At 39.4% G+C, this 22,363-nt stretch overlaps 2 protein-coding genes across 2 annotated transcripts; both read right to left on the bottom strand.

Moving 5' to 3' along the window:
* Nucleotides 1-394: 394 nt before the first annotated feature.
* LOC106162582 (hyaluronan and proteoglycan link protein 2-like) lies at nt 395-2,572 on the bottom strand. The gene is made up of 3 exons (XM_013539900.2): nt 2,350-2,572; nt 1,649-2,103; nt 395-1,103 (listed from the first exon to the last, which is right to left on the bottom strand). Exons 1-3 carry the CDS (start codon nt 2,418-2,420, stop codon nt 799-801), a joined length of 831 nt encoding a protein of 276 aa, XP_013395354.2. The 5' UTR covers nt 2,421-2,572; the 3' UTR covers nt 395-798.
* Nucleotides 2,573-4,626: 2,054 nt separating this feature from the next.
* LOC106151734 (uncharacterized) lies at nt 4,627-22,096 on the bottom strand. Its single transcript, XM_086994649.1, has 20 exons — nt 21,855-22,096; nt 19,939-20,067; nt 19,617-19,684; nt 18,872-18,970; nt 17,913-18,026; nt 17,348-17,470; nt 16,936-17,058; nt 16,040-16,162; nt 15,589-15,711; nt 15,154-15,279; nt 14,673-14,789; nt 14,162-14,284; nt 13,609-13,728; nt 12,312-13,194; nt 11,878-11,992; nt 11,292-11,448; nt 11,042-11,143; nt 8,989-9,128; nt 5,756-8,654; nt 4,627-5,319 (listed from the first exon to the last, which is right to left on the bottom strand). Exons 1-20 carry the CDS (start codon nt 21,887-21,889, stop codon nt 5,120-5,122), a joined length of 5,919 nt encoding a protein of 1,972 aa, XP_086850775.1. The 5' UTR covers nt 21,890-22,096; the 3' UTR covers nt 4,627-5,119.
* Between the last annotated feature and the right edge of the window lie 267 nt (nt 22,097-22,363).

The following is a 22,363-nucleotide window of genomic DNA, read 5'->3' as shown; positions in this document are numbered from 1 at the left end:
AAATAACCAATAAGGCCACCCCAACCGGGAGGAAGAGGTCGGCTTCGCATAAGCGCCCCCTTAAAATAATCCTGGCTAGCTGATATAGCGTATACAAAGAAGCAACAATTGTGAATCTCTCAAAGTACACATGTACCGGTGAAGTAGCACGGAAATTCATGAGTTAGCACTCCTATTGACTATTCTGATACACAGCCAGTACATATCAGAATCGTCAATAGGAGTGCTTACGCATGAATTTTCATGCTACCAATGAAACTGAGAAGTGACGCTCATTTTCCTTTGTTTAATTCGACTCAGCAATGGAATACACCTGTATGCAACATCTCTCCATATTTTAACAGCCATTGTATTTCTGGTGTTTGATTTTGTGTGTAAGCAGACAAAATAATGGTTGGTCAAGTATCAGTTTATTCCTCAAGTAAAACTTACTGCCACGTCTCTGTTGAAATTACATAGCTGATGAAACCATTGGATATTCTCAAGAGTACTACTACTTCTACTACTAAAGCTGAGAATAATAATAATAATAATAATAATAATAATAATAATAATAATAATAATAATAATAATAAATTCATCTTAAGTCTAAAATGTTTTGTAGAACAACATAAAGATTCAAGTACTGATTAAAGGCAAAATTATCAAGATATATAGAATCGAAAGTATTGTATTTTTGCGATTCGAGATAAAAAGAAACCTAATTTTCAGATAAAACCAATTGCAAGTAAGATATAATCAGTTATGATACTTTCTAAATAGAAATGCTAAAATCACACATCATGTCATGTCTTTTGTCTACTGTTTAAAACAGTACACGTCAGCACGCCCTGTTTTTGCAATGAGTGACTGTTTACACCAACTATTAGTTCCACTATGGATACCGGCATAAGACAAACAACCTGGGCGGGCCTTGTGGATGGGATATCCTGCATCTCCGTCGGCTAGCCAACCACAGGCGCACACGTCAAGACCGTCGTTCCATGCTGTTGTCAACTGCGCATGCGTAGCGATAGCAGCGCCATATTTAGCACAGAGCTGCTTCGCGTCCTCAAACGTCAACTGGTAGCCTCCGCTTGGCGACTGTGCATGAAAAACTCCAGCTGAAATAATGACAATATAATGAAATTAATTATTCCTCACGAAGTGCAGTGTCTAACTTGGGGGAGAGGGTCGGGAGGGGGGTTCTGAAATTGTTACTTATTCAGATTTTGACCACTACATGTAATACCTGAATCATAGTTCTAAACTGTACCAAATTGCATCGTTTGCCCCCCCAAAACGCTAAACGTTATAGGGACCCTTCAGCGAACTCCAAATCCCATGTCAAGTGGGCGATTGTCAGCCTCGCATTCGAGGCCTGTCATTCCTAAAAACGCCCCACCCCTTCAAATAAACCTGGATCCACGACGAGGTGAACTGTCATACTGATATCCTGCTTTAACTGAATCAATTTTGTATTTAATACAATAAAATAGGCAAACATTTAAAACAATAATACAGTTCTGATAAAAATTCCGGTCTACACAACTTTTTTACCTCTCCAATTCTCTCTCTCTCCCTCCCTCCCACCCTCTCTCTCTCTCTCTCTCTCTCTCTCGAAAACATCTGTTAAGATATGGTCTGTGAGTCACATCTACTGTGTTACCTCTCGTGCAATGAGTCGGGTCTCTCTTCAAACTCTCCAGAAGCTTCTTCTCATCGTCCAGCTTTTGAATCTGGGCTGCCAGGAGCTTGCCTTGATCTGTGACCAAACCGGTGAGGGTTTTGATGTAGGTTTCCTGTCTCCCCAGCAGTTGCCTGTCACCGACCACACCGTACGCCATCGACTGGAACTCTTGCTCAATTCTCGCCAAGGAAGCGTTGTGATACGCCAGGGTTTCTAACACCTGGTTCTGTTTTATGCCGAGCTCTGCGATCTGGGTGGACATCTTCTTCTGCTCATCCCTCATGGCAGATTGTCGATTTTCCTGAGCGGAGAGCTGGGATACGACCGTGATAACCTGCTGGGACACCTCTGCAAGGGTGCCTTCCAGCGACTGGAGCAGATCTCGCAGTTGGGCGTTTTGGTCGCAAAGGTTACAGCTTTTACCAGTGGTTGTTCTAAAAAATAAAGTTATGATAATGTATTCAGCTAATACATACATCTACATGTATATGTAAAATGTACACCAGGAATTGGATTCTTTCCGAGCTCTTAATAGTACTATAAAAAGAGAAACAACAACAATAATAATAATAATAATAAACTTTGAGATTTGAAAATAAAACAATTAAGAAAGTAGTGTATAACAATTAAAATTTAGAGCTTAAAACGAGAGACAGCTGAAGGATAACTTTTTTAAATACCTGGGAAATGGCGATGTTGTCTGCCCGGTGACGGCGGTAATAAGAACACATACAGCCAGCAATATCTTCATCGTGATGTTTATATACTGTCCTTGTTTTGTTCTTGATGTGATATCAAACTTTTTATATTACAATGAACAGTGATTTATATACCGTAAATGAAGACAAAACGCGTCCAAATTAAACGTGTCTTATGATGATCTCAAATGCCAGGCGTGCGGTGTTCTCAAGTTAGTTTAGAGAACCAGGTTATCGGAATACATAATACTCTATGGCAGAACTGATAAATTGGGCAGTTAATGATTAATAAGCCTTTGATAACTACTTAGGTTCAAGATTTCTAAGCATCAGAAAGGGGCGGAAGGGTGACTGTTCACATGAGTTGGCTTAAGTAATCTGAAATATTTATCAGGAGGTCCTTTAAAATTTTGCTTAATGCTATACTAAAAACAGTCGTCCTGTGGATATGTGCTTAATTTGATCATTTCCCAGTTTTGGTTTAGTCTCAAATAGCAGTATCTGATATGAACGGTATTATCGATGCCTTGTCACGACTGCAAATATTTGTCTAGTTTTGAACTGATAATTTCTACCATTTTAAATATAAAAATATTGACTATTGCGGTTTATATTTTCTCTATTTTGGTCATAGAAGGCCTATTTTGTGGTTAATTTGTATAACATTAACAAACCGTGCTACGAAATCAGAACAACATGATAACATTAGCTGAGAAAGAAACGGCATTTAGTACATGATAACACCCAAAAGTTCATGAAGGAGAATTATTCGTAAGTTGTGTTCAAAATTAAAACAAGTTAACGCAGCATAGAATGACAAAAGACGTTCAATTAAATTTTCTGAAATGAATGGAAAATGCTCTACTGACGATGATCAGCAGTGAAAAAGTACCCTTAAGGCCACACTTTTTTATTTTTATGGATGACATCCTCTGGGGACCCCAAAATCGGTGCGAGCGGGCGAAAAAAAAAAAAAAAAACAGTCCAAAAAAAAAAAACTGCTTAAGAAAAGTTATGTTTTCAGTACACAGCTGGAAACACTAATTTACCACAGAAACACGTATCAAACTAACTATGTCTTTATCCATGCTCTCAAAATATTAAAGCATTGTGAATAGGGCCTACTTCGTAGAAAGGCAAAAAGTCATGAATATATATGCTGCATATTACCAAATCTATTTAAGGTTATTTCATGCATTCTGTTGGTATAGCAATCAATAAAACAAATATCAAATAAACAGCGTGTCTTTATTTGTACTCTCAGAAAATTAAAGCATTGTAAACACTTCACAGAATTGTTAAAAAAAATGAAGCAAAGATAGGCCTATGCTTCCTACTACCAAATCTAAAAAAGGTAATTTCGGTCGATGCCATTTTGTCTACTTCAACTCACACGTAGCAGCCAACTATCGGGTGGCCTGTCCGACCTTCTGTCCACCAAATACCACGACGCTCTTGTCGACCCTTTTTTCGCTACAAAAAAAAAACTGGTATGTGCTGCTTTGGACAGAATGTCACAGAAATTTTCCGAGCGATGATCGCTGGCCGCGGCCAGCCTTTCGTATAATTGTAAAAGGGTGATATCTCCATGTCCAATATCAATGGCAAACCAATCCAAAACGACAGCCCCCGTTCTCTTTATGACTTTAATTGTCGTGTATTTTGAAATTAATGCTAGAGATGAATTTGACGGCAAAGCGGCCATATTTCCACGTGGTGATAATACGCATGCGCAGAAAGCTCATTTTCCGCACTCGGAACTACTCGGATGTCTCCGCAGTCGACAATGACAGTATGGAGCTTGCGGAATTAGCCGAGGATTGCCGATTGCATTTTCCGGCAAATTCAATAACGACGTTTGCGACAACCGACTTCCTGGGGGGGGGGGGGGGGGGGGGGGGGGGGGGGGGGTTTGAGAACGGACGAAAATCGGTGCGCGCGCAGGATGTCATCCATAAAAATAAAAAAGTGTGGCCTAATGAATAAAAGGAGGGAATGCAGTTGTTGAGACACTCCTTTACGCTCGTATCTCAACTGCACCAACGGTGCGCGACGCGCTCTTATGGAGAGCACGACCAAGGAAAAATTCATTCCATGGTGATCCTAACGTAAATAGACAGTTGATGAGATACGTCATTTTGAGAAAGGTCGGCAAATTGGGCTGATAATTTTTGACTTCAGTTAAAAGCCTATAAAGGCGCTGCGGCTATAAGCGGCCATCCGCGCTCACTGTTAATATTGCATGCACAATCCTCATGGTACAATTGTCTTAGTTTTAATGTACATAGAGAGCATACATAAATATTTTTTTACAAAATATAAACAACGCTTACGGATGGTTATAAATATAAATATTTAGTTTAACTTCAGTTGATCAATCTTTAAAATTGGTACACAGTGTTTTTGCGATCATAACTAATATTATAACAGATTAAGCTAACAAATACATTGTATTGTTCTATATTGTCTTTTAACAGGGCTACATCATTGTATAGATGTGTAAAGTACTGCATTTTAGACAAAGTATCAGTCTACGAAGGGTTCTTTTCTACAAGCAGACCAGTAATTAAAGATAATATGAATACCTATGTATGTCAAATAATGTATTATATTACGCGTAAGAGCGCATGAAAAAGGATAACAGCGAAAGCATCTCACTTCAAACATGCCTGATTAGCTTGACATTGCTTACACGTTGCTATATCATTATCATGTGATAACAACATGGTATTCACGTGATCAACGTCTGATTTCACTCGCCGGGCTGGTCATGTTGACATCCCGGTACGTTGCGGACGTAGTTGCACCTCAGTTGGCTCTGGTCCCAAACAAGATGACCGTCTTGGCTACTGGGGCAGGTCATGACCACGGGGGTTGACCACACGCACACAACGAACCTTCTACAGTCGAAGGGGTGGGGCATCATGGCGAAAGCAGTCGGACACGAAATAACTGGAAAAAAGGAATCGGATTATTGCGTCATCAACTGTCTGAGTGGCTGTACGTTTTCTTACAGTTGAATGTGTCTAGATATAACGTTGAGTCTAATGGTCTGGGTTCGTCGTTGTATTTGTAGTTTGCCTACACGCATATAAATATTCTAACGGTGGGAAACCAAGTCGATTCGCAATGCGTTACAATGAAAATGGGGTACTAGGTATCAAACTCTGCATTCACTCTCGCTGAATGCAATCAGATAAAAAGATTAACACGCTTCCTCAAGGTGTCGAATGCAAGACAGAAAGGTTGCTGACTGGGCGTGTCATTCTGCTAATCTGATTGCATTTACCGAGAAACCCCGCGGCTTTAGATCGATTTGCCTAAAGAGTTAATTTTATTGTAAACGCATCCGGAGAGAAAGGAAGAGACAAAGAGATACCCTCCTTACCATTGTTAGTGACTGTTAGGTATCCAGGTTCTGAGTCATCGCCAGCAATGTAATTTTCAGCTCGGCACGAGTACGCCCCTGCATCAGAATCTGACGCCGATTTCAAGCGCAAGGTCTTCGAGGTTATTCCCAGAGCCTCTCCATCCTTAAACCAGGAGTAGTCCGGTGTGGGATCACCAGTTGCCTGACATGTGAACTGCACTGACTCTCCAGTCGTAACAGTGGTGTTTCTAGGTCCCGCAATGATTTGCGGTGCGGTTTTACAGAAAACATCATGGGACTTGGTGCTATCAAGAAGATCCATGATCTCTCGGCTATGTCGATAAGCTTCATTGACGTCGATGCCTTCCACGCTGTTCACAAGTGCAAGGATTGAATTCTCCAGAGTGGGAAGATAACCCTTGATGCTTTGGACACCCGGCAACTGTAGATTGGTATCATATAGGTCATACAAACGTCCAAGATCGTACAGCACACAGTCTCTGAAGTTGGCACAGACATCCGGCGGATATGTGGTTGACGTAATATTTTCTGCGACCCTGATCCACATTTCCACTAAAGCCATCTTCGCTGCTTGTTCTGTCTCCTGCAAAATTATACTCTTGGCGAACGTAGAGGCTCCCAGGGCCTCTTTCAGTTCCGGATCATCCTTGATGTTCGCCATGGTCTTCGAAAACGTCGCCTCCATCTGCTCAGCCGTCAGATTGTAATCAGATTCACCGATCGTGACATTAACCCCGAAAGAGGCCAATGATCCATTTGATAGTTGAGGGGTGTCGACATCTGGGAAGGTCTCCAGCATGACTGTCACGTTGTCTAACGATGCTTTGGAGTCAGTTGCAACACTTAAAAGGGAGTCAAAAACGCGACGCAGAAATCCCTCCGCTTCGTTAAAAGTCTCACATTTTTCTGCAAATAGATTAACTCTATTTTCCTTATCACTAAGGTTGTTGAGATCCTCATTGGTGCTGTTCTTGAAGCCAGTGATGCTGTTCTTTACGTCGAGGGTTTCATTCAATAGTTGTTCTCCTGCTTCGATGCTGCCAGTTTGGCGAATCACCCGGTATAAGGTGTGCATTTTGGCGTTCACGTCAAACTCTATCTCGCGCCGTTTTCGTCCGCTAATAGTGTTTTTGAGTGCATCGAGTAGTGCATTTACGGTAGCTTTAGCTGCTTCTAATATGCTCTGCACTATATTTTTGAAGTTGATCCTTATCCCTACGGTTCTCCAACCGAGGCGGAAAGCATTGACTTCACACAACACGTCGAAAATAGGTAAATCGACAGTAGAAAGCTCCACTCGGAACCCACACTGCCTAACGTCTATTATAGTCTGCAGCCCTGAAGCGATCAACTCAAACACTTTGAAGGCCGCTCTAACTGCAAACTTTACTGCTTCAAGAGCGGCCTTGGCAACATCAAATGACGCTTTAACGCCTTCCAATGCAATCTTGGCCACTTCCAAAGCACCTACTGCGATGTCCAACACCACCCTCGACTTGTCTACCACGATCTGTGCCACCGAAATACCGGCCTTGGCAACATCCAGGGCGACCATAGGGGCTTTAACAGCTATCTTGGCCACTTCTAGGACGCCATATGCGACCAACCGGATTCCCCTACAGACCACATTAGCAGCCACACAGATAGGATCCGGTATCTCGACCATGCAGCTTGTCCACCTACAGCAAGGGTAAGGGATTCTGACTCCCCAGATTTTCTTATGGCACCATTTACATTTTAGTCCTGGTATACAGATTTTCCCGCAATCTCTTATCCTACACAGACTGTCTACATCCTTTTGTGCAGCTTTCAGTTTTTCCAGAGCTCTGCGGAAAGGTCCCTTTGCGGCCTCCAGTTTCTGCTTGGCACGTTCTAGAGCTGCAACGGCGCTATCAAATGCGCCATTTGCCCTGCGAACATCTGCCTTTTTCTCCTCAAGCCAGTTCTGGGCCTTGGTTAGCTTACCTTGAGCCCAAGTTAGACCTTGCTGTGCTTGGGTTACTCGTTTGTTGGCTTCGTTGGCAAGGTTGTTGGCAAATTCCTTAAGCGCGTCAAGGAAGCTCCCTTCAAAAGAGTCATTTCCGCCAGGCAGTAGTGAACCCTCCACAATGTATGTCAGTTGATACCACTCTTTACCAAGCTCGGCCGACATCGTCAACCGGGCGCGGAAGAGGCTCCATACCTTACCTTCAAGGTAAGTGGTCAAGCCATTCTTCGATAAAAATACGTCGGCTTCAGCTTTGATGCCCAATAAACCGACCTCAGCGTGAAGCTGCAGAATAGTTACATCGTGGTCAATGCTAAAGGCAGCTCCGACTCCCGACCCTTTCTTTAATTTCAAGAAATAACCCAGGTTCTGTCCCGTGGAAACGATTGCCCAAACCCGGGCTGCTTTCTCTCCAGCTAACAATTGGTAGACCTTCTGAAACCTGCTACACTGTCCCATCTTTCCCAATGAGTAAACAAACTCAACTTGAAGTCCATATATCTCCAGACCTAAAAATTTAATGGTCGTCTTGTAGCGTACCCCGAACCCAGAAATATCATCAGTGGCCGAATTTACCTCACCAAGCGCCTTTTCGATTGCTGCATCCACATTTCCCTTAATGCGATTCACCTCGAATTTGATCATCTCCGTAAAGTTGTGTTTGGCGATTTCAACATTGAACTCAACGGCGTCAAAGAAGTTCTGTGCTGCCATTTTAAGGACAGTCCATGCATTACGGATGGTGTCTAATACGACAGAGAAATCGGGGAATGTGAGATTTTGCAAATCGCCTACAATTTCCTGAATGGCAGCCTTAAGATCAGCGAGGGTGGTGTGAACTAAATTAAGCAGTGCTGCCGCTGTATTGGAGAGGAGATCCTTGAACCTCTCTAGATTTTGATTTAGCACCTAAAACCAATCATTGATATTTGGCATGATAAAAATGAATAATATGTAACGTTCATTTTCTAAACAGCCCAAATACGCACACTTGCCGTCAAGAGTATAAAGATCCATACGTCGTCACCAACCTTCGCACGAGAACAAAATCATTTTCAAAACTCTCAAGTCATCAAGTCGTAAACGGAGTGCTATTTCTTTTTAAAACATAACAAAACATAACACATAAAAATAACATATTTTTATACAGATTGACACAATTTTAAATAGTGAACGAATATTGATTTTGATATTACCATGATTGCCACTGTAATTTGTAATCTGTATCTGTAATTTTGCCTACCTCCATAAAATGATTCACGATTTGTTGGATATCTACGATGTCTTGAAGAAGATCAACAGTCGGCAGGTTCTTGATCTTGTCCGACTGGTCGTAGGTAACGAAAGCATAGACCGAGTGTCGATTATAGAACACCCAATCACCTAGTGGGGAATAAATAATTCAGTTAATTTATAAGTGACTGTTACCCCCCCCTCCCCACCTTTTTTTTTTTTTTTTTTTTTTTTTTGAGTGTCAATATTCGATTTTTCTGCAAAAGACCTATTGTTTTGAGAATAATGAACAAATGAAAACACGAGGCTTCCCCTTGTCATTGTTTGACAAATGTAAATATTATGGTAATGTCATTGTATAGAGTCACGTGTACGGTATACCGGTTAAGACGTGATTATGACATCTGAGGCTTGTTTCACAAAAGCGTTTATGGACTAAAATATTAACCTACCATGCCTTAGTCTTAAAAGGTACCATTAGGCCACACTTTTTTATTTTTATGGATGACATCCTCTGGGGACCCCAAAGTCGGTGCGAGCGGGCGAAAAAAAAAAAAACAGTCCAAAAAAAAAAAAAACTGCTTAAGAAAAGTTATGTTTTCAGTACACAGCTGGAAACACAAATTTACCACAGAAACACGTATCAAACTAACAACATGTCTTTATCCATGCTCTCAAAATATTAAAGCATTGTGAATAGGGCCTACTTCGTAGAAAGGTAAAAAGTCATGAATATATATGCTGCATATTACCAAATCTATTTAAGGTTATTTCATGCATTCTGTTGGTATAGAAACCAATAAAACAAATATCAAATAAAAAGCGTGTCTTTATTTGTACTCTCAGAAAATTAAAGCATTGTAAACACTTCACAGAATTGTTAAAAAAATTAAGCAAAGATAGGCCTATGCTTCCTACTACTAAGGTAATTTCGGTCGATGCCATTTTGTCTACTTCGACTCACACGCTAGCAGCCAACTATCGGGTGGCCTGTCCGACCTTCAGTCCACCAAATACCGCGACGCTCTTGTCGACCCTTTTTTCGCTCCAAAAAGAAACTGGTATGTGCTGCTTTGGACAGAATGTCACTGAAATTTTCCGGGCGATGATTGCTGGCCGCGGCCAGCCTTTCGTAAAATTGTAAAAGGGTGATATCTCCATGTCCAATATCAATGGCAAACCAATCCAAAACGACGGCCCCCGTTCTCTTTATGACTTTAATTGTCGTGTATTTTGAAATTAATGCTAGAGATGAAGTTGACAGCAAAACGGCCATATTTCCATGTGGTGATAATACGCATGCGCAGAAAGCTCATTTTCCACACTCGGAACTACTCGGATGTCTCCGCAGTCGACAATGACAGTATGGAGCTTGCGGAATTAGCAGAGAATTGCCGATTGCATTTTCCGGCAAATTCAATAACGATGTTTGCGACAACCGACTTCCTTTGGGGGGGGGGGGGGGGCGGTTTGGGGGGGGGGGATTTTTTTTTTTTTTTTTTGAGAACGGACGAAAATCGGTGCGCGCGCAGGATGTCATCCATAAAATTAAAAAAGTGTGGCCTTAGCAAACATTGGCCTGCTCATTTTTTTTTTTTTTTTTTTTTTTTTTTTTTTTTTTTTTTTGTCTTTCAAGTAAGATCTATTTATTGTGGGTCAATCATTAAAAGAAAACTCTTGAAAAATGCAATATCGCAGAGTTGCATTTGCATATACTTTAGCCGTATAATCTTAGCCCAAGGTTAAGACTGTTTTCAACATCGATAATTAAAGGCAAATTGTCAATCGTAAAACCGCAGCAATAATTCCCTACCGCGAACTGGCTATAAAAGTAACTTGTTTTGGCCAAAATGTCTTCTTTAATATTCTCACTTCATGCGGCCAAAAGATACCAGTACATCTGTGTTTGTCTTCCAATAATTGTTAGATAAAACCGACATTTCCCTCTCGGTAATGGGAGATTTAAATGACAAAATAATTTATTTTTTTTATATTAAAATATTAAAATCAACAAATACACAGCTTTCAGAACATTAATCTGCTCTTTAAACAATTTGACTTACCTAGTATGGGGATGTTCCTGAAGGGGTTGATGCTGAGCCGAAGTGACAGGAAGATTCCTGGAGGGTTGGCGTTTGCTCCGCACCACTGTCTTGGTTCTAGGCCTGGTAAGAACGGGGTGATTCACATTGTAACAACTTTGTTGGAAAACACGAACTTGTGCAATATGTTGTGTGTCTGTGTGTGTGAATGAGAGAGTGAGAGAGGTACAGAGAGAGAGGTAAACGGATGAGAGAGAGCCCTAGCTCTTACCGCCGATTGACATGTGGGTTTCCAGACTGGAAATACCAAGCTCTTGAAGTCTTATGCTTCGCTGCTTGCCTAACAACTTAAATTTTAGGGTGCACGATGCAACTACGTTGAGTCTCACAATAGCATTCCACTCCTCTAAGAATACGTGAGAAAGAAGCTGAAATGATCAAATTATGGTGTACCAAACTCAGCATGATAGTAATTATCAGTGGCAAGTGGCTATTATCCGGTTTTGACAGCTGTATATATAACAACTCTTATGGAAGGGGATGGGGCTGATATGTTATGTTAAAATTAACACCCAAAATAATATGGATACATGATACAAACATGGTGTTATGGGATTTGCTAATTCCCCTTTTTTTGAAAGTGGGATATAAGCTTTAGTTAAAACTGCAACTACTCTGAATCTTTATTAAAGGACAGACATAGATATCACACCGGTTTAAATCTGTGAATCTCGTAGCCTGTTTTACCATATATTCTCCGTTTCTTCTTTATTATTCACATTAAGATTTATCATATCTTTAGGCCTGCTAAGGTGAGCTGGTGACCATTGCGATGTGCAATTAACTAGATATCTTACTGAGAGTGGGTTACGGGGAAATCCTAGGTATATATCGGTTTCAGCGGAGATGTCGTAGACGCTGGTATTCTTGGTAATGCCACCACCAAGCCACATGTGCGCTTTTGGGAATACTCTAAAATGATAATTTTTATTTTCAATAAAAAATATATAATTTGAAAATATCTTAACTTGTTTTCATACATTAAGTACTCTGCATCAATCTGTATATATTTAGAGCACGATTAATATTAATAATATTAATAATAATATTAATAATAACTCCTTAAGTATAAAGAAAAAAAGTAACACGAAAAGCAATTGATGGCATCAGATATAAAATTCGGTAACAAAATAAAGGGCAGATACCCTGCAATATGTTTTTTTCTGGAATTTTATTAAATGATAATTGCTAAAGATTAATGGCACGAAAAATAGCATGGGTAATTTCTTACGGGTACTGGAAGAATCCATCCCCATTCCAGAACGTCAACTCTGATGCTGTGTAGTGTACGTTTATCTCCTTAACTATTGACAAACCAATACCATTAAGGAACAACTTAAAACCACCCTTCTCCTCCATATCACTTATCACCTTCAGCTGACTGAGAAGCTCTCTAGATCCCGGAGGAAACATCAGGAAAACCGTGCCGCCATAGGCTCTGCAAATGTCAACGATAAGACAAAACTCAGTTCCGTTCAATGGCTTTGGGAGAGATATTTCGTTGCCATAGACGCTAAGGCTGAAACCACTTCTAAACTGGAAGATGGTGTAGAGTTTGTTATCGAACAAAGGCGCACCACGACATGCCTGTACTTTCTGAACATCTCGCCCATGCAAAAGGTCCGTCTTCAGTTGATTGATTGAAAGAATATCGAATCCCGTTGACGTGAATTTGATCCAGTTTGGCAGCGCTTTGTAGATATTCTCCAAGAATGTCGACAAGAAAGACCCGGATGAAACAAAGTCAAACACATCTCTAGGCGTTAGATTAAATGAAAGGCAATCATTGTTTCGGTCGGTTGCCAGCACGGTTCCGTCCGATTCACCATAAGTCAAAGATCCCATTTGCATCATGAAGTTACCATTAGGGTTGTGTATTTCCATACCCGTGATTGACATTGGAAGGGCAATGTCGTTCACTTCAATAAAGACGATACCAAGTGTGAATATGATATTGGGGTCAGAAGTCAACTTGTACCATTCAGCTGTGGATGAAAGACGGACTTCTACATCAGCGCCCTCTGTACAACGAGTCAGTGTGACCACAGCACACCCTCGTGGCAAAAGTTTACGAGCTATGCTGTTACGTTGGAACACGCTTGGTTCCTTGGTTGCTGATTGAGGTAAAGAAAATTATGTATTAGAAGAATAACAGGAACCAACATATATACAATACATTGAGAATATTGAACTGTAAATTATACAATATCATATTTGTACTAAATCACCGCAGCATTTGATCACATTTAAACTATCTGTAAAGTGTTCAATCCAAAAAAAAAATAATGGATATACACATTATGTGCTTAATTATAGGCAAACACATTTATTTGTCAAAAATAAATAAATAAAATAGATAAATAAATAAATAAAAGAAAAAATAAAAAAGAGAGCAATTATTCAAAAATTATTTTCTGCTAATAGACATTCCATTAAAAACAAATAATCTGACTTTGTTTTCTTATATACCTAATTATAAGTAAATCGGTCCTATAGAAATATGATAAAGAGCTTTTAAATGCCATTACCTTCACAGCTCAGGCCGTCGCTGCTGAGTTCCCCAATGTTACATTTGCATACAAATGACCCCAGGGTGTTTTCACAAATGTCTTGGCACCCTCCATTGAACGAGTTGCATTCATTTATATCTGTAACAGAAACGAGGACAAAAAATGCATGCAGTATTATATGCAACATTCTGGGGATCACCACATGCTCTCCTTCAAGAAATATCTAAATATCAACTTTAAAATGGACTCACATGGATTTGACAAAGGTGCATAATAAACTGTGGCATCTGCATGGTGTCGACATGACGTCACGAGGCTGTAGCGTGCCTAATACCCCATTCCCACAGATTTTAGATCGATCTATCCCTGTGGGAAGTCTCACTAGATTACTGTCAGCTTAGCCGGCTTAAGCGTCTGTCCGGCCTACTAAAAGCTGTAAGGGGGTAATTAACAGTCGTGCGCGCTCGGCTGACTGCAATTTAGCTTGAATCCGAGGGAGTTAGGTCGACCCGGATGGATCGATCTAAATCTCTGTGAATGCACCTTAAGTGTTTTATGGAAGTGCACTTACCTTCACACGTAATACCGTCTTGTCCAAACTGGTATCCCGGGCTACATTCACACCGGAAGGAACCAGGTAGGTTGTTACACACCTGTGCACAGCCTCCGTTATTGGTGCTGCATTCATTTACATCTGTAATACAACACAACAGGATATATACAGTGTAGTGCTACGTACTACGACCTTTTTTTCGCTGTCCTATATAGAAGTAGCACGTGGTGCATGATGCGTTTTACTCAGTCAGCTAGGGCAAAGAGACCAAAAGATATCATCTGTAGATTTTTGCATTTGAAATATATTGGAATTGCATATGTGTCCCTCTTATATTTGTGAGATGTCGCTTCATAGACTGCTTATTAACCCCTTAACATACCATTTACTAGAACCGTTAGACTACCACACTCCGTACCTTGAAGTGTATCATTGCCACGCCACCTGTTCTCACTCACCATCATACAAAACACCAATTATCAGTCACATAAAAAATACATGTACATCACGCCATCTATCGTTCACTTACCATCGCATGTGACCCCATCTGCATTCATCAAATAGCCGGCCTGACAGGTGCAGGTGAAAGATCCGTTTGTGTTCGTGCAAAAGTGAGAACAGATGTTTTGCTGGCATTCATCGATATCTGTCAACGAAAAGGAAAACTAATTTTAAAAACATGCAAAAATGAACATTGAGAAGAATACTGCATATTGACTAAAACTGATTTAAGACAAAGATATGAGTTTGCTTGGGAACCATACAACTAGTATACGTTTTAGTCAAGTAAAAGTACGAAAGAAAATTCCTAAAGTGCCTTCCCGTTTTGGTACATCACTTTTGTATTGTGTTTAAAATGCGTTTAATTTTTATAAATATATGTTGCCTTACTAGTACATCATTTTACCATGCAGAATAATAAATGCTTACTTTGCATTCCTACATGTAGATTACAAAATATTTTCTTCATGTATTAAACAACAGTACCTGTGTTAACTATTTGGCCTTACCTTGGCAAGTGACACCGTCACCCGTCAGTTGATAACCGACGTTACAGTCACAACTAAAGGAACCTCTGTTATTTAAACACACTTGGTCACATCCTTCATTGTTCAATGCTGCGCATTCGTCGAGATCTGAAAGGAATCGCAATTTGACCACAGGCAAATGTGAGCTTTTGCTGAGGGTGGGTGTTTGTTAAGGGGTATAAATGAGGTTTGCCCAGATTAAAACAGAAGGCGAATATATTTTCCAACACTTAAGGGTCATGGGATAACAAGCCAACAAACAGGTAAATAAATGGATAAATAAAAACACATTAAGTTATATTAGTTAGTTAATAATAAAGATAATAAATTGCTCAAAAATGGGCGGATCCTGCCTTTCTGTTTTTGAAAAAAAGGCTTTTGAAACCGCTTGTATATTCAGTGACAAAGGGTATCTACCAGTGCACGTGGTTCCGTCCCCAGTATATCCAGAGTTGCAGACACAAGAGAAAGACCCCTGGGTGTTGACACACGATGCCAGCACGTGGCAATTGGCCACGCCGAGAGCACATTCATCCTTGTCTGAAAACAATGTAGTGGCTCTTCCAGTCAATTCGGAGACGGATTAAGTTGGAAAAAGCATTATCTCAAAAAAATAATAACTTTTCGTTTTGACTATGAAATATATTTGGACAACATCATATCAGTGACAGCACAGCCAGCACAGATTACGTTATGTTATTGTTTTTTTTTCAAGCCATCTTAGAGATGCTTCTAGTGCACATGCACCGAGGTGTGACGTATGTGTTACAAATAGCAGCACGGGCATTGTACCACACAAAACTAAAATTGCTGGTTTAAATATAGATCAAGACACGATACATTTTAACCACAGATAACTTATATTTACCTACACATGTTTTGCCATCTGAATGCAGGGTAAAACCGGGATTACATTCACAATGGAATGAACCGACCTCGTTCACACAAGTGTGTTGACATCCACCATCATTTTCCTGGCATTCGTTGATATCTAAAATTCGAATTTCCATATATGAAAATTAAAGACGCTCTAAAAATACGAAACAGTCATATCACTCCTAGGTAACCATTAATATCTACATGTACTCTTATTACCCTGGGGATGGGAATGTACTGTTTTTTATACAGATTGCTACTGATATCTGTCCATATGCCTCATATATCTTGGAAGGATATAAGTCCAAATACATGTATAAATATGAGTACTTATATATATATCTAATTAGTAAACATATTTGGGTTTCACATACGAATCAAATTTTGTATTCACATTTGATGAATTACGTTTGGGTTGACAGAGTAAGACCCAAGTTAGAAAGAAAAAAATAAGATAAAAGTGTTCAACACAATTCTACAAATATTTAAATTCATCAAAATCAAAGAAATTGCACACAAACGGGATACGATGTCCAGCTTGATGTTTGAATTACACACTGAAGTGTAAAATGTCTGCAACGTATAGATTGTGCAGGCCTGTAACCACCATTTTTTTAATGTAATATTTTTTAAGTGATCCTCTTTACCGCTAGTAGTATACCCTTAGTTGACCCATATTGTGAAATATCATAAAACCTAGATCAAATTTTGAATCAGAACGGAGATTTCACGGCCAAATGGCGCGGTAATTTAGAACACGCCCCCCACCCCCCTCGCCAACTCCCCCTGCTTTCATGTGTCTTTACCTGCTAACGCAAACTAAAAAGAATATAGTTTTCACTGCATGCTTTTTGGACAATCTGTATTATACAATATTTTCACAGTTACCATTGCAAGTCTTGCCGTCGCCGTCCAAGGTGTACCCGGCGTTGCAGCTACACTGGAAGCCGCCGACGGTGTTTGAACAACGGTGAGCGCAACCAGAACTGCCGGAAGCGCATTCGTCTATGTCTGCAGAGAATGGTCATAAATGACAGTATTTTGAAATAAACATCAGATAAGTATATCTATATTGAAAGAAGACAACCACTTTGCTGCGATATGTCATATTGCTCCATCAAGCTTAAAAAAGCATTTATCTAATAAAAACGTGATCAAACTTCTTCAATATACAGCCAGTAATACAAACTGTACACCTAGCATCCAGATTAAAGACAATACGATAATATATTAAAGGTACTATAATTGCTTTTGTACACTGTGCCGACTGCGGATTATCTTCGTTTTGAATGCCACCTACCGTCGCATCCTCTGTTGTTCGACGCGAGTTTGTATCCACTACTACACCTGCAGGCAAAGGAACCTCGCAAATTAACACACTGCTGTGCACATCCGCCATTATTACTGCTGCATTCGTTAATATCTTTAGGATAAAAATGTGCATTTAATCATATTTGTTGTATTGAATTAATTTTTCTGTATTTAACGGGTTATCATAACACTATAAAAACACTGCATCAATAGAAAATAAAGTTGCTACAATTAAAGTTTCAGTGTTTTGAGGAAGTTGCAACCACTGTCCATGGAAACTTCTGTTTGTACAGAACCATGTCTTGAGAACTGAGCAACACTAAATTACGAAATAAAATTGTACACATGACGTAAAAAGTATTGACACAATTGACGTATACTATTGAATATTATTATCAAAAACGTACTTATACAAGTGGGCGATAGCGGCGTGTTTTAAGCAGAGGGCGCTGTTTTATGACTGTTCTAAATAATAAGCCTAAAATTTTGGAGAATTTTAAATCCGGCCTAACCACCCACACGCACATGAGGTAAAAGCAATTTCTCAAACGCACCGTTCTGACAGTTGACTCCTGTATAACCGGCTGCGCATTGGCAGGTGTAACGATTCACTGCATTTATACAACGTGCACCATTTTGACAAGGACTGCTGGCACACTCGTTTATATCTGTAAAGATGGAGAAAAATAAAACGCCAATACGAACTGTTAAAAAGAACAAGAAGATACTTGTGCCTAAATGATCATTTGTACATACTGTACAGGCTATAGACCTACGACTGTATTACGGTGTTCATTGCGTCAGCGAAGGATGTTCAGTTATGCTATAATATAAAATGACTTTAAAATAAATACCAAATGATACATTAAACTGAACAGTCAATTGGGTACGCTGCAAAAATACGTAAATAGTTCAATTGCATGCTTTTCCCAGCAAAATACAACCACAAGTATGAGTTTTTATTGTATATGCGGTAATCTCAGCAAAAGTGAGACACAGACTGGGTACCAATTAACCTAGCGTGCTAGCCGAGTCAATCTAACTCCGAGGGTATTCTCGCTAAATTGCATTCAGTTTCAGTAGCTTAAATGTCTGTCTCGCTCACTAAAGCTATCAGGCGGGTAATAAACCCTCGTGAACGCTTAAACTAAATGCAATTTAGCGAGAAACCCGTCGGGGATATTTCGATCCTGAAAGTACGATAGAGTGTGGGAATGGTCCAATACATATATTAATATTGCAAAAATTGATAAATAACTATGAATTTTGAACACCTTACTATTTCTTCAATCTTCATTTATCAGTAGCTATCATATTAGGAACTCTTCAAATGTAAGATTGTGTACAAGAATCCAACAAAGCTTTCAAACCTTTAAATCAACGTTTTAACATTCTATTTCTATGGCATCAATTAAAGCTAACAAAAACCTATTTTAAGAATTAAATAATTTCCTCGAAATTCATTAGTAACAACTGAGCGAAACACTTGATTTACATGACCTGGGAGTCTTACCGTCACATCTTGGCAAGGCGTAACCTGGTCGACAAGAGCACTTGCTAGGAGAGACGCAGGTTCCGCCGTTAGGACACGAGTTGGCGCCATAGCACAGGGCTAGTTGAAAAACAACAAATGAAGGATGTTTAAGATCCGTGTAAAACCTAACAATACTGCACTGGGCATGGTTTTGATACTGTGTGGTTTTCATTATAATAGCACTACTAGCTGTGCCGTTCTCTCTTTATTGTTATTCATCCTATCCATTGCAGTTAAGTATTAGCTAGAGGTGTCATAAAGAAAGAAAATATTTAACAGACTGTTTACTGTCACATTTATACAAAATATAAAATGAAAGTATTGGCAGTCTGTCGTTAAAATGACCAGCGTTTACATTTCTGTACTTAATATACAATCTAACATTTAATTATGTCATATGTCTAGTAATCCTATATACGCCTATTATTTTATAACGTTCCCAACGTACCAGGATCCGGATTCTGAGCATATCAACATAAGTTGTTCCAACACTCTTGTTTCATTGTCCACGATACAAAATTATGAATCATGAACTGTTAACAATAAAAAGACACAATACACAATACACATCCAATCCCATGCTTTCGGGAACCGGAACCAGAACAGGTAAAAAAAGCTGAAGATTTATTAGATCGCCCTTCTTTTTACTCTTACTGCATCCGGAGCCTGGTTTCTTCCACCTACCTGAAGCCGATGCAATTAAGCATCCGGTCCGACCACATACCTTGGTTACAACCTATTCCGCTCCATCCGTCACAACACACCTGCTTGGAACATTGGGAGTTCACGACTCTATAAAGAAGAATCCGAGTTTATAAATTAGTAAAATTATTCACACGATTATTATTATTATTATTAGTAGTAGTAGTAGTAAACGAGGCCTTAAGGCCAAGAAATGTTTGTTCAATTTGAATGAGCTTAAATGTGTGAATCTGTTTCGTTTGACCAATGTAAATTGATTTTTTAATTGATACTTCTTGTCTTTCCTCTCCCAATGTCCAACCGTTGAGCATATACCTTGGCAGGTTATCCTGTATATATCTTACCTGGTACGAGTACATCTCTTCCATCCTGCAAATCCGCATTTAGTGGAATACCGCTGAGTTTTTGTGCAGGTGAAGGTTTTTGTACAGAAGGACCCTGCCACAGGCCTAGGGGGTGCTAATGTTGCCAACCTGCGGGGGAAATAAGCCAAAAAACTTAAAACACAACCCTAATATACTGTCTATTGAATTTAGCCATTGCATGGGACGACATATGTAACATACATGTGCAAGATAGTGTTGCCAAAGGCCCGTTCTTCACGTCGAGCGATATACTTTCTGCACCGATACAGTCTGTACCAGTACAATGTGAGAGGTCCTAACATACAACTGGACCATAGAGGGTTTTTTCCTCTACACATTTTTATACAATTGTGCCAAAGGTAGAAGTTATTTGAGAGATAAAATAGCACAGTAGAATCTGGGAGCAAGAGAGTGTCTTCTTTTTGCTTTGCTTTCCATTCTGAAAAATACGTAACGGTAATCCATAACACGTAAATATATTTTCTGTGATATGACCCTTGCAAATTGTCAATATGACAAGATGTAACTTCTACCCGGCGTGGTCTTTTTCATAGTTGTTCTTTTTTCTCAACAAAACCGGTTTGCATGCCTCACTTATAGCATGTCCGAGTCATATTATGTTGATCAGACACAAAAGTGAACTTGTCCGGGTTCAAATAATTTAAACTTTATTTTATCTCAAGGCGCAATAAACCGGGCCCTACGTAAATGCGCACCTCGGAATATATTTTCTATTGTTTAGAAGAAGATCCGGCGTGAGGCGATAGAGAAGTCATAACGGGTGGAAAACAAAGATAACCGATAGAATGAAAGTAACCGCAAGGCCTGGGCAGTGGCGTCGTTGATTTAAGGTGAAAGTGTGGATTAACTGGCGCAAAATAATGCACAGTGCTTCATATTAAACCGTTTTAGGATTCGTTTTATATTTCTACTTATTTTACACTCTGACCACAGGGTCCGCTTGTAGTCTGTTGCAAAACTATGATATCCTACCATTTCATTCTGTATACTGTTTTAGGTATAGAGGTCCCTGATATCTAGGTGTAACACAGCTGTGTCTTCGTGCGATAATTATCATCTACATGACTGGTTACGCTTAACCATCTACACGAACATGCATTACCACATACATTTCAAGTCTGCCAGAATCTTGTTCTTCTTTCGATTTCAATGAATTTCTAAATGGGTGATACGGGAAGAATTAAATAAAAAAACAAACAAACAAATGAACGACTGTGCGAGTGCTGCATAGGTGAAAGGCTGATGAAGAAGGAAAGACAAAAAGAAAGTAAAAAAGTGACATAGAAAAAAGAGAATGATGAAAATTTAGGACTTCACATGGTTAAATTAATGGTTAAATTAGCTAGGAGAACATGTGGATAAATAGGGCTGAAAGATAGAAGGGTAACAAATAAAATAAAATGTTACCTCCGTAACGTTATGAAAATAATGCTATGAAATACTGATTTATTCCGTTGAATTTTGCGAATACAGTGAGATACATGAATACAGATAAGCCTGCGCTGGTTAATACTGCAGCGTTTTTTTTTTTTTTTTTTTTTTTTTTTGAAAAACACTGCTGAACCCTGGTGAATATCATGCAGTACTGAAGAGTGTGGATAATTTTTAGTTTTTAGATTTTCCTAGGTTAACTGAATCGTTACCGTCTATTCATACATTTACCTGAACTGCACACAAGCTCTGACGGCGGTACCATGTGACCAAATGTTTAGCTCACTCGCATGACTACCGTGGCACATGCTGTACTTAAATGTAGACAATGACATAATATATAGAAAATGAAAGAGACAGACAGAGACAGGCGATGGGGAGAGGGAGATTAATATGAAGATATAAATAAGGAAAGACCAAGAAGACGCACAAATCAAACTCACCACCCAAGCACAAGCAAAAGATGAAGGGCGCTCATCTTCGATCTTCTTCGCACACGTCTGTCGCCTCTGCAGGACGGGTAAATTATGCATTGGAATAATAATACCGTGAACAATATACACTGACAATCTCTTCGTTATCCATGATGCGGAACATATTGGTCTCAGACAAAGGACCCGCAACGTGTATATTTAGTCCCTTCATCTTGACATGTATTTCTATCTTTTAAGATACTTAAAAGTATTTTATTATTTTTAAGGGGATGTTTTGTTTAACATAGAAGTTATCTCGGGCGCTTAATTGTACTGACTCCAGAATTAAAACAGCTTAAAAAGTAACGGATTATAGAAGCATTTTGTTCTGGTTTGCAGAGTAAAACATTAAGAACATAATTGGTGTTAGATAAAATACAATCAAATAAATTGGGGGAGGGGAATTTTTAGTGAATAACGCATTTGTGACGTTCTTGTTCTTGTCGTTTTTATTGATAAGCCCAGAACTTTCTGAGTTA

The sequence above is a fragment of the Lingula anatina genome, chromosome 8, assembly GCF_051362555.1.
Source record: "Lingula anatina isolate TDL-2025a chromosome 8, LinAna3.0, whole genome shotgun sequence".
NCBI lineage: Eukaryota > Metazoa > Brachiopoda > Lingulata > Lingulida > Lingulidae > Lingula > Lingula anatina.
The sequence above is the reverse complement of the archived record's forward strand: the minus strand, read 5'-3'. Positions and strand labels throughout refer to the sequence as shown.

Excerpts from the sequence above, each read along its gene's own strand:
- LOC106162582 (XM_013539900.2), bottom strand. The coding sequence starts at position 2,420 with ATGAAGATATTGCTGGCTGTATGTGTTCTTATTACCGCCGTCACCGGG. Across the intron at positions 2,104-2,349 it reads ACAACATCGCCATTTCCCAG|AACAACCACTGGTAAAAGCT; the intron begins GTATTTAAAAAA and ends TTTATTTTTTAG. Across the intron at positions 1,104-1,648 it reads CCCGACTCATTGCACGAGAG|CTGGAGTTTTTCATGCACAG; the intron begins GTAACACAGTAG and ends TCATTATTTCAG.
- LOC106151734 (XM_086994649.1), bottom strand. The coding sequence starts at position 21,889 with ATGAGCGCCCTTCATCTTTTGCTTGTGCTTGGGTG. Across the intron at positions 14,790-15,153 it reads TGACGGTGTCACTTGCCAAG|ATATCGATGAATGCCAGCAA; the intron begins GTAAGGCCAAAT and ends TTTCGTTGACAG. Across the intron at positions 11,144-11,291 it reads AACCCACATGTCAATCGGCG|GCCTAGAACCAAGACAGTGG; the intron begins GTAAGAGCTAGG and ends CGTTCTTACCAG.